Raw genomic sequence first — 15,899 nt, forward strand, 5'->3', positions numbered from 1 at the left:
CTCTGCATTTCAATTAATTCAACTAAATAATCATCTGTATCAAATTGTAATTCTACCAATGAGCATCTAGAACAACATCAAATCTCAATTACCTGAATGCCTTTAGTGTAAGTGTAAGCAGCTCTGGTTTTTGAGTCAGCCAATCTAAACCCAAAGACCAGGGTATATCACCAGAATACACCCTGAAAACCTGATTGGGACTTGGGATTGTAGAGTCTGATCCTAACATTACACCATAACAAGTCATCACCACCTGGGCATACATATCCCTCAAAGTCTTATCCCCTTTCACTTCAAATATAATGGGAGGATTTTCATCAGAATGGACAACATCCAAATGAGTAAGAACAAATGAATACCAATCCTCAGGGAAGGACTTCAACAATTCTTGAAGCAGTATAGACGGAAAAGGCCTTGATCGCCAATTCTCTGGCACTTTTAGTTTACTTGAGTAAGGAGAACTGAAAACAAGCACTGGGATCATTTCATGGCTACCTCTTTCCACAAGTCTTTCTTTTCCTTTGTTAGTAGCAGGAAGTCCATATGCTGGAGTTCTTCTTGGTAATTCTTCATCAGATGTATCAGGAGATAAGCTTTGTGTTTCAAGACTCCCTGGAATGGATGTTATGACAGGTTTTGTAGTCATTTGCTGCACACTTGTAGTGTTTTTAAATAGGCTTATTCTAGTCTTTTTTCCAATGGACTCTAGTTCAGACATGTCATCATCTGACCATTCATTAAATATTTCTGAATCCATACTAAAAGAATCTTTGGGACCTTTAGAAGATTCTGTTTGCACTGAAGTAATTGCATACTCTTCTGACCAGGTTAGATGTTGTTGTAATGACTGGTTGCCTTGAATATTTTCAGAAGATTTTGATTTTTTGTTAGTGTAATGTAAAAGTACCCAAATGAAAACTTTAACAAAATCTTCTTTTAACTGTTTTAAATTTTCGTGAGAGTCAATGATTCCTGTTAAAACATTCCGTGCATCAGAGTAAACTTCCACTGGTAGTACAGCACACGGAGTCAAGATGTTGCCAAAATGCTGATTTATAGAACAGGTTTTTGGTTGATCATCTTGTTCAAAGGTTATTTCAAACACCTCATCCACTCTTCGAGCTTCAGCAGTGTGGCACGATGTTTCTTGTAGCTCTAAACCCTGGCAATAAAACAAAACAATAATTTCACATCAAATGTAAAAAATCAGTCTGAAACCTGCAACAAATACTATTTGATTACTGGTACTGCGCAACCTATGAAATCAGAATTTCAGTGCAGTATTATTTTTTTGAGCAGAAATTATTTCATTTCTCTCCTTCTACATCCCCTCACATTATTCTTGGTTAACAGAACAGGCTTGAAACTACTCCCAAGTCTCCACCAACATTGTCCAGTATGTAGCTGTGTGGAATGTGCAAGACAATGACCGTAAAATGACTAGCCCTCACAGTTTGCTTCTCTGTGGGAAGCGTCTGACCTCTGCTTTGCAAACTTCAATGCAATGTGATTAATTCCAATTATATGGATTTCAGGATTCAAGCACATATGTGCAGATCTGGTGACAGTGAGCTGTAACACTCTTCCACTTTTGGGGCCGGAGTTAAAATTCACTGACAGATAAGCTAAAGCTCTGCTCTGAGAAACAATTCAGCATCTTAAGCTGAAGAAATTTGGGTAGTCAATCCAGCTCCTGCAGAATTGGCACAATCATTGATAGGACCAGAAATATATCTTTGGTCAAACAACTAACATGATTAGTTTGTAGTCCAGAGGCATTATTGTCCTGCCTTCTGAAATGTAAATTGTAAGTTGAAGAACTCAAATCTAAATGAAAAGCAGACATTTATTCACTTTTTGCAGGTCAATTTAAATTAGTGAAAATTATGAATGTAAACATTTACAAAAAAAGAAAGGCAATTAAAAGTGGCCCATTAACCAATGATAAATACCTTGGACTTGAGGGAAGGAACTAACTGATAAGAAAAAACACCTCCTGTTGATTTCTTATAATGTGGTATTGATGACAGCTGTGGGCAATTCTGTAACTTACATTGGCCCATCCTCTTACCTGAAAGAAGAGTGGCAATAAGAAATACCGGGTGCATATATAAAAAATTATGGCATGGGTATAAAAGAAATTTTGAAATACTCCAATACCAGTAATTAAAAAGGATGTAAACTATTTGTAAAATTGAATTCAATTTTTTTAATATATATATATATATATTATATATATATATATAAATAAAAAGGCTCACTTTGAAAGGTACATCTTTATTTTATCTCTTTATCGGGATGGTTTCCTTGTGCAGCATCAGCTGTGGCAGAAAAATATGCCTCCTTCCCAAGATCCACAAACAGGACTGCCCCAGTAGACTCATCGTTTCAGCCTGTTCTTGCCCCACAGAACTTATTTCTTCCTATCGCGACTATTTTTTCTCCCCATGTCCACTCTCTTCCCACGTACATCCACGACTCCTCTGACGCCCTCCGTCACTTCAACAGTTTCCAGTTTCCTGGCCCCAACCATCTCCTTTTCACCTTGGACGTTCAATCTCTCTACACCTCCATCCCCCACCAGGATGGCCTGACGGCGCTCCACTTCTTCCTCGAGCAGAGGCCCAACCAGTTCCCATCCACCACCACCCCCCTCCTCCGCCTGGTTGAACTTGTTCTCACATTTGAACAACTTCTCCTTTAACTCACTTTCTCCAAATTATAGGTGTTGTTATGGGAACCCACATGGGTCCTAGCTATGCCTGCCTTTTCGTGGGATATGTGGAACATTCTTTGTTGCAGTCCTACTCGGGTCGCCTCTCTCACCTCTTTTTCTGGTATATTGATTTCCTGCTCTTGCCCTGAACTAGAAAATTTCATTCACTTTGCATCCAATTTCCACCCTTCCCACACCTTCACATGGTCCATCTTCAACTCTTCCCTTCCTTTCCTCGACTTCTCTGTCTCCATTTCTGGGGAAAGGCTTTTGACCAGTATTCACTATAAGCCCACTGACTCCCACAGCTACCTGGACTACACTTCCTCCCACCCCACCTCCTGCAAGGACTCCATTCCATTCTCCCAGTTTCTCCATCTCCGTCGCATCTGCTCTGACGACGCCACCTTTCGCACTAGTGTCGCACTAGTGACATGTCTTCCTTTTTCCTCAACCGAGGATTCCCCTCTGCTGTGGTTAACAGAACCGTGTCTGTTCTATTTCCCGCACCTCTGCTCTCACCCCTTCCCCTTCCTCTCAGAACCACGACAGGGTTTCCCTTGTCCTCACCTTTCACCCCACCAGCCTCCACGTTCAACAGATCATCCTCTACCATTTCCGCCACTTCCAGCGTGATCCCACCTCCAATCACATGTTCCCCTCCCCTCTCCACATTCCGAAGGGACCGTTCCCTCAGCGACACTCTGGTCCATTCCGCAGTCACCCCCAGCACCCCTTTCCCTTCCCACGACACCTTCCCGTGCAAGCGCAGGATGCGTAACATCTACCCTTTTACCTCCTCCCTTCCCACTATCCAGGGCCCCAAATACTCCTTCCAGGTGAAACAGTGATTTACTTCTACTTCTTTCAATTTAGTATACTGTATTCGCTGCTCACGATGCGGTCTCCTCTACATTGGGGAGACCAAGCGCAGATTGGGTGACCGCTTTGCAGAACACCTCCGTTCAGTCTGCAAGTGTGACCCTGAGCTTCTGGTCGCCTGTCACTTTAATTCTCCACTCCACTCCACTCCACTCCACTCCCACTCTGATATCTCCGTCCTCCGACTCCTGCACTGTTTTGATGAAGCTCAAAGAACAGCACCTCATCTTTCATTTCGGCACTTTATAGCCTTCTGAACTCAATATAAGAGTTCAACAATTTCAGAGCATAACCATCTTTGGCTCCCCCCACCACCCCCGGTCTTTTTGCCTCCAAAGGCAGCTGGTCATTATTCTGCCATTCACACCCTATCTAGACTAACCTTTTTCTAACTCCTGCCATTAACATTTCAATTTGGCCCATCATCCCTTTCGTCTCTCTAATCTCTCCTGCCTGCCATCCTATCACAGACCTTCCCTTTTGTTTTTTTCTTCCCCTCCCCCTTTCAGTGCTTCTTAAGAATTTGTTCTTTTTAAACATGCGCCAGTTCTGGCAAAGGGTCATCGGCCTGAAATGTTAATTCTGTTTTTCTCTCCACAGATGCTGCCTGACTGAAATTTCCAGCATTTTCTGTTTTTATTTCAGATTCCAGCATCCACAGTATTTTGCTTTCGTTGAAGAATATGCCAGCAGCTTGTTCCTAGGTCTCTGCCACTGTTGGTCCAAAACTCGTTGCTGATGGTCCGAGAGTATAGTCCAGAAAGTCAGACATGGAGAAATAGTTTTTAAAAAAATGGAAGAATGATGTCCATTTCTCCCTCCTGCTAAGGAAATCAGCATGTAGGAGAAATTGTGGGCTGAAATTCACACTCCAGTACGTCAGCGTAGTTGAAGATGCAAGATTACACGTAGCAAAATACTTTAATACTATTCCCGATTGAAACTCCTAGCAGATGGGACAATATATTTATAGCTAATATTTTACAATGCTAGTGCAAAATACAATGCAAAAATCAAGCATTTAATTTACTATGGAAAAACAGTATAAATTTTGATAATTTGATCATGTGGCTTATTATATGACCACATAACAGAGATCAAACATTAAGTTAAGGGCAGAGGTAGGGCTTTTGAAATACAATGCATGTTTTATTAATAGAGATCCAAAATCATTACTACAAAATGCAACTTTTAATTTATCAAATTATGTTTTCAGTCAAGTATCAGCAACAGACTGGACTACACCTAGTGTAGTGTAGTGTAGTGACTGCTGTATACTTTGGGCTGAAAAACAAATAATAGCTCATCCATTTTCATCAATGTTTGCCACCAGCACAACGGAATGTCATCAGGTGTCACAAGCTGGACTTCTATGGGGCATCTGAAATGCTGGGGTCAGCTGCTCCCAGTATATAAACAAATGAGAGAAACAATCTATACTATTATTTTCAGATACTTCAACCACAACAATCACATAATTGTCATTTTTGCTTTAAAAAAATTACCAATAAGCTATTCTTCCTCTACAGTATTATATAACATGATGGAAGATGATTTCTGGCAGTAACATGTTTACAACTTTGTCGGACACTGAAAAATTAATTCAAAGGGCAGTTTGTAGTTGGCATGTAGAGCAAGTCTGCTGCATTGAGATCAGATTATTTGTGCTCATCAAGACAAACACTCCCACTGCTGGGGATTTGAACACTTTCCATTTTGGGAATCAAGTAGGAGCATTAAGCACTCCCAGGACCGGTGGAGCACAATTAATGTGTCAAGCTCCTTTTAATGTGTTTCAACAATGTGTCTCAGCCTCAGTTTTGAACAGCTGGTAAATTCACTAGAACTTTAATTGAAATTGCCCACGCTCATTCCACACAAGGCCCTTACAGCCAGAGAGGAGACCTTGAACCCATTAGTCTTAGCTGGATTTGAACCAACATCCCAGAGATAAAATGTAACTATTTAATGCAACGCATCACCCAACCTACTGTGAATTTTACTGGGGGAGTGGAGCCATCTTACCTTAATGTTAATACAGCAGTAGCTAAAACCTCTTTCCAAAATCAAGACCCATACCAGTCGGTCCTGGAAGCGGCACAGGAAATGACAGCCAGGTGAAGGGTTGCCTTGAAATAAAATGTCAGACAATTAGCATATAAACCAGCAATTTTAAACCAAAGATTGATTAAATTTATGCAGAATACAAAGCGAAGACGGAAGAATTTGAACTCATCCATGCAGCTCCAGCATGTCTGACTTCTGGCATTAAATACATTCTACTTTAACAGTAGTAAAAGAATACCCATTAAAATGCATTTATTTTTAATGTTTGAAACTGAACTCCTGACCAACAAATTGAGTTTACAGGAGCACAGACTGCCACCTAGTAACACTGATTTCTTTGAATCTTTAAGCCATGATTAAAGGTTGCCAAGTACAGGTCACAGCCATTTGTAAATGAAAAAAAAAGTCTTTAAAAATAAATTTAAGACATGATTTTGATAAGTAGCATCCTCTAACGTTGCAACATTGGGTTTTTGATCTACTTTTGTCCACGCTAATATTTTGAAGTGCTCAAGTGTCCAGACAACCTGAAGATTAAAGGGTCAATTTATCCCGTTGTTTAGTTATAAGCTTAACAGTAGGTATCAAGTTGGATACAATGTAAAGGGTTATCATTAATGAGCTGACCTCCTTCTTAGAATTGTTGGAAGTTGCAAGTTTTCCTTTCAAATTAAATGGATGGAACCATGAAAGCACCCTCAGGCCATTACAATATTCAAATACTAATGTTTCATCCCGAGCAGCAAGAACAAATGCAATATTGTGTTTCCAATTGGATAACTACTTTTATGCTTGCAAGTAGGCAATGGGATAAATTGAACCCTTAATCTTCAGGTTGTTTGGACACTTGAGCACTTCGAAACATTAGTGAACAAAAGTAGATTAAAAACACAACCTTGAAAAGCAGGCTAGATGTGTTGAGTTGAAAACAAGATTAATAAAATTCAAATTTATAATTTAAATTAAAAATAAAAAGGACATCAGTTAGTGTTTTAATAAATATTCAAATAATTAACATACAGAATATATAAATTGCAACAGATAATGGTTTTGGGGTTTACAAAACTAGCTCAGTCTAGTAAAGCAGTTCAGGAAATTCTGCTAGGTTTAGCAAAATTAAATATACAAATGCCAGCAGACTAGCAGGAGCAACACCTTTCAAACACGTAATTATTCTTTACCTACCCAAGCTGCCAGCAGAAAATGCTGTACAAAATGAAGCAGCCAGGTTGTGCATCATATGCTGGTAATATACTGAATCAGGACATATACATGCAGCAGCACCCACAGATCCAGGCCAGCTCTTATTGGGTCGTGGAAATCCCACCAAAAACACTGGAAGTGTAAACAATGGAAGTAAAGGGGCTGAAAGTGCTGAAGCAAGAGCTATGATTGTCAGCACAATTGGGAACAGAATAATATTTAAAATGATTATGGTGCTGGAAGACTTCCGGTGCTGCTTCTTCTCTGTCCAGGAGGAGATAAGTACAGTCAAAGCAAATTGGAGCTTGGAAATTGCTTGAAAGAAACGATCTCGTATAACACCAACCTACAAAAGAAGATACAAAAGTGGGTTATAGGACTTTATATGTTCCAAATAAAATATCAAGAAATGGACTGGTTGGTTTTTGTCCCTCAACATCCAATTCCTTATGAATATTTTAACTTTTATTTTGTTCATTAATATTTATATTTATTACAACAACTTGTATTTATATAGCATCATTATATCACATCATAGGCAGTCCCTCAGAATCGAGGAAGACTTGCTTGCTTCCACTCTAAAAATGAGTCCTTAGGTGGCTGAACAGTCCAATATGAAAACCACAATCCCCGTCAGAGGTGAGACAGATAGTCGTTGAGGGAAAGGGGGAGGGGTGGGACTGGTTTGCCGCACGCTCTTTCCGCTGCCTGCGCTTGGTTTCTGCATGTTCTCGGCGATGAGATTCAAGGTGCTCGGCGCCCTCCCGGATGCACTTCCTCCACTCGGCGGTCTTTGGCCAGGGACTCCCAGGTGTCAGTGGGGATGTTGCACTTTATCAGGGAGGCTTTGAGGGTGTCCTTGTAACGATTCCTCTGCCCACCTTTGGCTCGTTTGCCGTGAAGAAGTTCCGAGTAGAGCGCTTGCTTTGAAAATCTCGTGTCTGACATGCGAACAGTGTGGCCTGCCCAACGGAGCTGATCAAGTGTGGTCAGTGCTTCAATGCTGGGGATGTTGGCCTGGTCAAGGACGCCAAAGTTGGTGCGTCTGTCCTCCCAGGGAATTTGCAGGATCTTGCGGAGACATAGAAAATGAATCCCAAGTGCTTCACAGAAGCTTAATCAAACAGAAGAACTGAAAGGGCTGAAAATGCTGAAGCAAGAGCTATGACTGGCAGCACAATTGGGAAGAGACTATTTCAAATGAAAATGGAAAACTTCCAGTGCTGCTGTTTCTCTGTCCAGGAGGAGATATGTACAGTCAAAGCAAATTTGAGCAATTAATTTAATTTGCTTAGAACTTATTCTGAACTCAATTAATATCATTAAGATATTAAAGAATATCAATTAAACATTTTTTAAATTGTCAAACCTGGAGTCTTTAAAAACTAAAGTAACAAGCATTGTAGAAAGTGAGCCCAAACACTCATAGGACAAACTCTCAAAAATCTATTTTCTTCATTCTGCAGAAATGTATCACTCTTTCCAAATAAACCAACAGGAAGGTTCAGAAAGCAGTACTGCTCATATGGCCAATTCAGTGGCATCAGGAAAGCAAGGCCCCTCTCAGACACCACTCCAGTGCATTGAACCACGGTGCAGCCTATTATATTTTTCCATCTAAATATTAGATGTACCCCCTACTGCTACTAGCCGAGCACAGACTGGGGGCTAAAAATGCAACCTTCCTGGTCTGTATGGCTCAGCATCTCAGTATATCCACTAATCTTGTGACAAGCTATCAATCTCAGTTTCTAAAACGAATCTTGTGTCAGAGACAAAAATTTGCAAAAAAAACCTATTACAGATCTGGTGAAGCCTTTTTAAAACCCATTCAGGTGTCAATCAACTTGCTCGATGACAAAAATGTCATAACAAATGCTTTCCCTCACATCTGTAGCAGGGCAGAACATAAGAATAATAAAGAGCGAGCATCACTCAAAGAAAAAAGGGCAAGATAAAATAACCAAATGTGTAATATAAGAGCTAGCATCTGTGAAACTTCAATTAAGATAACGATGCAGGAAATTGTAATCTAATATTGTTTTACTAGAGCATTATTTTTCAGTTACTGTATTTAAATTACACAGGCTGATTTAGTATCAGGTTCAGAATTTTTAAATGCACAGAGAACACCACTTCTTCACTGTGTCTGTAAAAATCCATTCATACTTTGAACTATATATTTTTTTAATGCCTAAATTGCTGCTTATAGTGTGTTCCCACTGGACTCAGAAAATCAAAACCATACCCCGCTGGTAAAACATATGCTGAGGTGCAAGTGACTAACCAAGAAAGTGGACAAAATAAAAATTGCAGTTACCATTAGGAGTTGGATTCCTGTACCCACACTGTTCCACCACACCAAACTTGAATGCAATGTGGCAAGTCGCACAATTGCTATCACTACCACTTCCAATAGTGCATTCTCTGTATTCTGCCACACCTATTAAGACAACCAGACATTTGTTAACAGACAGAAATTTTATAGACATAAAAACATTTTCAGTTATATAGAAATCAGTGACAACTGCTCTTAAAATTTAGCTTAAATGTGCCAATTCATCACAAGTTATTTAAAAAAATTATTTTAGGATCTACCAAAGATGTTGAAGTCTCTTACTACTAAGACCGTAGCTCAGATTTTGTGGTCAGCAGCGAACGAAAGGCGCTCGCCATTCATTACACTTACAACTGCCCACAGACTTTTCATGGATTTTTGAGCGATAACAGATCAGCCATAATCTTATTAAATGGCTCAAGGGGCCAAATGGCCTACTCCTATTTCTCATGTTCTTATGTTATGGACATTGGGAATTTGATACAGAACAGCACTCTCTACAGGATCTGGGACCTGTGTGAACAGGACAAGCAACAGCATCTCCAACCAGATTGAAGAATTCTTAGAGGCAAAGAGAGTCTGAACGAGGAAGTGTACGTTAGAAGATTTAATTCAATGTAAAATCATGTACTGAAAGCAAAAGAGGGGGAAAGAAAGATGGGAAGAAGAGAAGAGAAAAAGATTTTTAAAACATTTTTAATTTAAAAAAAATTTCAGACAATAATTCAGATCTGAAGGAATGAGACCTCACACTGGCAAAAGTAAATTTTCAGTGCCAGTGAGGTTGTTTGGAGTATTAAGACTTATCACGCTGCTAAAAAATTCACATACACTTGAATGGACAAGCCCTAACATTTTCTGGTGTATTTAGTGGGTAAATACTGCAACTTCACACCCTTCATGTATTTAAATACTGAATTCTCAGTGAGGTACTGTGTAGTGAAACTTGTGGAGGAGCAGGGCAAATCAGATATCAACTTCGCATTTAACTGTGCATGTGAAGGCGCTGTCCGATTTACTCCTCAATAACGTTGACGCTGATAGCCTCATTGCTATTCCTACCACAAAATCCGGGCCCTTATTCTGACTGGTACTCAAAGTTATAGAACTCTTCTCGTGGTCCTGAGGATAAAGACACCACATAGAATAGCACTAGAAGATCCCAAGTTTGATTCCTGTATGTGCTGATTTAGTCAATTTCAACTGGAACAACAGCAGGGGTGCTCCAAATAGACTCAGAACCCCTGGCCTCATCACTATTCAAGGACTTCTACTGGACAGGACTGGACTCCGTTTCCCATGATGAGATTTGACTCTCAACCTCCTGGTACATGCCATAACCATTATGAGGAAATGTGGGTTCACTGTAATCTGAGCCTTATCACGCTACGAAGGTGACTCCTTTTTCCTTTTAGCTGTCTCTTTTGTACAGAAAACTCTCCTTCAGATGATATACATCTAACATAACAAGTGGTAATCAACAACTGTGTCCTAACCAACCAGAGGGCATTGCTCAGCATGTAAAAAAAGATTTACATTTACACAGCAACTTACTCATGTCCCTCAAAAATCTTCCAAAGTGCTTTGCAGACAATAACTTAGTTTGAAATGCAGTGACTTACATAGGCAAAAGCAGCAACCATATTCTGTGCAGCAAGACCCAGAAACAGCAATGAGATAAATGACCAGTTAATCTGTTTTTAGTGATATTAATGGAGGGAAAAATATTGGTCAGCACACCAGGAAGACACCCACTCTTCTTTGAAGAACACCATGGGATCTTTTACATCAATGTGAATAGGCAGATGGGCCATTGGTTTAACTTCTCCATCTCAGATAGCAGCTCTAATAATGCAGCACTCCTTCAGCACTGCACTAAAGTGTCAACCTAGATTACATGCTCAAGTTCTGGAGTGGGGCTTCAAACCACACTTCCAATTACAAGCTTTCTTCGTTTAGTAGAATTTTTCTTGAAGTTTACAAAGATTCTGCCACAATCTCATTTATCTTGTATCTCAGCAGAAATCAAACATTTTAAGAACAGGAAGAGGGTGGAAGAAGGGTAATGCAAAAAGTTTCTGAATACAAGTGAATTAGATAGCAGTGAAGGTGTTTTTGCTGGTGACATGCAATCGAGTTGCATTAAAAATTAAACGGGACAAGAAAACAGAAATAATGTGGATGTGGTGTATTTGGACTTTCAAAAGGCTTTTGACAAGGTCCCACATAAGAGATTAGTGTGCAAAATTAAAGCACATGGTGTTGGGGATAATGTATTGACGTGGATGGAGAACTGGTTGGCAGACAGGAAGCAAAGAGTAGGAATAAACGGGTCCTTTTCACAATGGCAGGCAGTGATTAGTGAGGTACCGCAAGGTTCAGTGCTAGGACCCTAGCTATTTACAATATACATTAATGATTTAGATGAAGGAATTGAATGTAATATCTCCAAGTTTGCAGATGACACTAAGCTGGGTGGCAGTGTGAGCTGTGAGGAGGATGCTAAGAGGTTGCAGGGTGACTTGGACAGGTTAGGTGAGTGGGCAAATGCAGTATAATGTAGATAAATGTGTGAGGTTATCCACTTTTTGGCAACAACAGGAAGGCAGATTATTAACTGAATGATGACAGATTAGGGAAAGGGGAGGTGCAACGAGACCTGGGTGTCATGGTACATCAGTCATTGAAAGTTGGCATGCAGGTACAGCAGGCGGTGAAGGCAGCAAATGGCATGCTGGCCTTCATAGTGAGAGGATTTGAGTATAGGAGCATGGATGTCTTACTGCAGTTGTACAGGGCCTTGGTGAGGCCACACCTTGAATATTGTGTACAGTTTTCGTCTCCTAATCTGAGGAAGGACGTTCTTGCTATTGAGGGAGTGCAGCGAAGGTTCACCAGACTGATTCCCAGGATGGCAGGACTGATATATGAAGAAAGACTGGATCGATTAGGCTTATATTTCACTGGAATTTAGAAGAATGAGAGGGGACCTCATAGAAACATAAAATTCTGACGGGATTGGATAGGTTAGATGCAGAACGAATGTTCCCAATGTTGGGGAAGTCCAGAACCAGGGGTCACAGTCTAAGGTAAGGTGTAAGCCATTTAGGACAGAGATGAGGAGAAACTTCTTCACCCAGAGTATTGTGAACCTGTGGAATTCTCTACCACAGAAAGTTGTTGAGGCCAGTACGTTAGATATATTCAAAAAGGGAGCTAAAGGGATCAAGGGGTATGGAGAGAAAGCAGGAATGGGGTACTGAAGTTGCATGATCAACCATGATCATATTGCATGGTGGTGCAGGCTCGAAGGGCCGAATTGCCTACTCCTGCACCTATTTTCTATGTTTCTATGACATTTTGAGGAGCAGAAAGGATCAGGGAGCATAAATATATTATTCCTTCAAGAACAAATCTTCAACATAGTTTTGGATTTACTAGCAGGAATTAATCTAGACTTTTAATTAGATGGTCATATGACCAAAAGTAACTTGTTTCAAAAAAATGTATTTTGATTTTTAAGATAAAAATAAAAAGGTAGAAGGAATTGTATAAATTTTAAAAGTCTAAAAATGTCATTGCACCAATATACTACACAACTTACTATTCGATATGCCCGTGTGAATCCAATACAAAGAGATGCTGTGTGGAGATCTTGTAGTGAAGAATCCACTGACAGAAAGGCTACCATGGCGAATGGAGAGACTGTAACAAACAGACTGTTATTAGAACAGTTCAACCCACATTAGTCTTCAAAAATGCAGAATGCTTCATCATTATGTTAAAAACATTTTGAAAGGCTCACAATAATGATCAGCGAGAACAAAGATACTGTATGTACCATGTTGATTTTTTGTGCCTTACAATGCCATTCCTGACAAATTCTCCTTACGCACACTACAAATACATTTATACTGCAGACAATTGGCAAGAGCCAGGATTAGAAGAAGGGAAATGAAAACCGTTGACAAACAAAAACCTTTCCGACAGGTTTCAAGTGCTATGTTAATGAAAGTTCAAGTTAGATTCATGAATACGTTGCTAAGAAACAGAGCTGAACTTTGAATGGGGAAGGGTTGGAGAAAAAAAAACCTGTCTCACCACTCTGTGGGCCCAAGCCCCCACCCCACCCCCCTCCCCGGTTAGAACCTCCATGAGGTGCACCGACTTTGTAGAAGAAAAAATGCGCCTAAAGCTTACCTCGGTATTCCCCCCACTGCTGGAACGTTGCAGGCCCTTGGCGTCGCAGTGGGGGGGCAGAACCAGGTCCCGGCACTGAAAACATTACTGGGACCTCTGCATGTGCGCTAGAGTGTGCACGCACGTGCAGTAGCTCCTCGCCTCCACAATCTCTGCAGGCTGTATGGGAGGAGTCCAAAGCACGCAGTCCCTAGCCCTGGCCAAATGGGCTCCCTCATCAGCTTTCCCTGCCACGTTCAGCCTCCACCCCCACCAACCCCCCCACCCTGACGGTTAATCTTACTCTTTTGATTTGATTTCTCTTTTCTTCAGCTAGCTGGATAAGACTTGCTTAAAGCTTTGTTGTGCCTTTGTGAATCATCTTTTATCAATGTTCCGGTCATAAGCAGCATACTCCCATGTGTCAGCTGAGATGCCACATTTTTAAGATCGGTCTTTTGGCAAACCATATATCTTTTGAACTGACCACAATGAGAGCAGTTACTGAGCTTCGAATCGTTGTAGAATACCTTCTTGGGTTGTCTCGTACCAGGCATTGGGACCAGGCGACCAGCCCACCTGAGCTGGGCCTTTGTCATCATTTCCCCTATGCCGTGTTCAGCCTTCCTTCCCCGCACCCCCCCACCGCCCCCTTACCGATGCCGCGTTGAGTCTGGCTTCCCAGTGTGCATCATACGGCCCCTAGCCCTGGCCGAATGGACTCCCTCATCGGTGGCCAACTGCTAGTGTTTTTCTGCAGTAAAGCTTTGCTGAAGGTAGGACTTCTATTTTTTTTGTTTATTTATTTATTGATTGATTGATTATGTGGTCCTAAATTCTTGTTTGATTTACATTCAAGTTTACTCTTCATCTGCTTTCAAAAGGAATTCTGTAAAATAGTTTGACTGAAACTCTTATTTACAGGACTTGCTATAATGCATTTGCTAACTTACCAATCCATTGTTAAATCTAGTTGTTTAGTGCTTTGTAAGTCTTGTGCTAGGTGCAGGTCCTCTCAGCTTCCTTCTATTTTTTATTTGTCTTTGGTGCTTTAAATGTACTTACCTGCGCTGATTTCTTAGCTCATCGCAAGGTTTTTCTGTGCGGCCACAAGTGGCCACATACGCTGGCCTAAGTTAGTTTGGAGTAACTTTTAGCTGTCTAAACTTGCTTAAATGGCCAAAACAGGCACAAGTGGCTGGTAACGCCCCCTTTTGAAAAAAATACTAAACTAAAAAAACCTAACTAACTCACTTACACTGGAGCAAATTAAATGGGCAGAATTGCAATTTTTAAGATAATCCAAAAAAAATCTAGTTGCTCCAAAAAAAAGAGCAACTCCTGGGAAACTTGGGCCCATGTATACTGTGCATTGGTACTATAATGTGCAGTACTATTGGCCCCAAGTTTCCACATTATTTGCTCCTGATTTTTTAGGAGCAACTGGTGTAGAATGGAGTATCTTTAGAAATCGGAATTCTCGTCATTTAGTTTGCTTCAGTTCTAGTCAGTTAGAACAGTTTCACTTTGGAACAGAATTTTATTTTCAAAAGGGGGCGTGTCCGGCCACTTATGCCTGTTTTCAAAGTTTCGTCAGTGAAAACTTACTCCAAATTAACTTAGAATGGAGTAAGTGAAGATTTTTGTATGCTCGAAAAAACCTTGTCTACACTTTAGAAAATCAGGCGTAGGTTACAAATCAGGCATAGGGAATGGTGGGCGGGGGTGTTTAAAGGGAGGTTTACAAACATTAAACACTTCAGTTTACAAATAAAGAGCCATCATCAATAATAAATGATAAATACATCAATAAATCAACCAATAAATCAATCAAAAAAATTAAGAAGAAATAATTTTTTTTTTAAATCAATAAATAAAACATTTTCTAATTACCGACTGCAGCACCGGGAGCCCTCCAACAGCGTGCTGGGATGCCCCCCTCAGTGTGTCTCTGTCAGTGTCTCTATCTCTCTATCTGTCTGTGTGTCTCTCATTCTCTGTCTGTCTGTGTTTCTGACAGCGAGGGGAGGGGGAGGAGGGGGTAGAGGGAGAGAGGGGGGAGCAGAGGGAGGGATGGGGGAGAAGCAGATTGTGGGGGGGGGGGGGGAAGAGGAGATTGTGGGGGGGGGGGGGGGAAGAGGAGATTGCGGGGGGGGGGAAGGAGATTGTGGGGGGGGAAGGAGATTGTGGGTGGGGGGAAGGAGATTGTGGGGGGGGGGGGAAGGAGATTGTGGGGGGGGGGGAAGGAGATTGTGGGGGGGGGGAAGGAGATTGTGGGGGGGGGGAAGGAGATTGTGGGGGGGGGGGAAGGAGATTGTGGGGGGGGGGAAGGAGATTGTGGGGGGGGGGGGAAGGAGATTGTGGGGGGGGAAGGAGATTGTGGGGGGGGGAAGGAGATTGTGGGGGGGGGAAGGAGATGGAGATTGTGGGGGGGGGGAAGGAGATTGTGGGGGAGGGGGGGGAAGGAGATTGTGGGGGGGGGAAGGAGATTGTGGGGGGGGGAAGGAGATTGTG

General features: G+C 41.3%; 1 protein-coding gene across 1 annotated transcript in view; it reads right to left on the bottom strand.

The window, feature by feature from the left end:
* The window catches only part of LOC139244990 (pecanex-like protein 4), a 28,885-nt gene extending 15,980 nt beyond the window's left edge, over positions 1-12,905 (bottom strand). Inside the window, exons 1-5 of the mRNA XM_070871085.1 lie at positions 12,811-12,905; positions 9,189-9,311; positions 6,851-7,214; positions 5,624-5,727; positions 93-1,162 (exon numbers count right to left, since the gene is read on the bottom strand). Of these exons, the coding sequence (XP_070727186.1) occupies positions 93-1,162; positions 5,624-5,727; positions 6,851-7,214; positions 9,189-9,311; positions 12,811-12,897 (1,748 nt within the window). The 5' untranslated portion in view covers positions 12,898-12,905. The remainder of the gene's footprint in view (positions 1-92; positions 1,163-5,623; positions 5,728-6,850; positions 7,215-9,188; positions 9,312-12,810) is intronic.
* Positions 12,906-15,899: the final 2,994 nt, after the last annotated feature.

This window comes from Pristiophorus japonicus, unplaced genomic scaffold (genome assembly GCF_044704955.1).
Source record: "Pristiophorus japonicus isolate sPriJap1 unplaced genomic scaffold, sPriJap1.hap1 HAP1_SCAFFOLD_2096, whole genome shotgun sequence".
Classification (NCBI taxonomy): Eukaryota; Metazoa; Chordata; class Chondrichthyes; family Pristiophoridae; genus Pristiophorus; species Pristiophorus japonicus.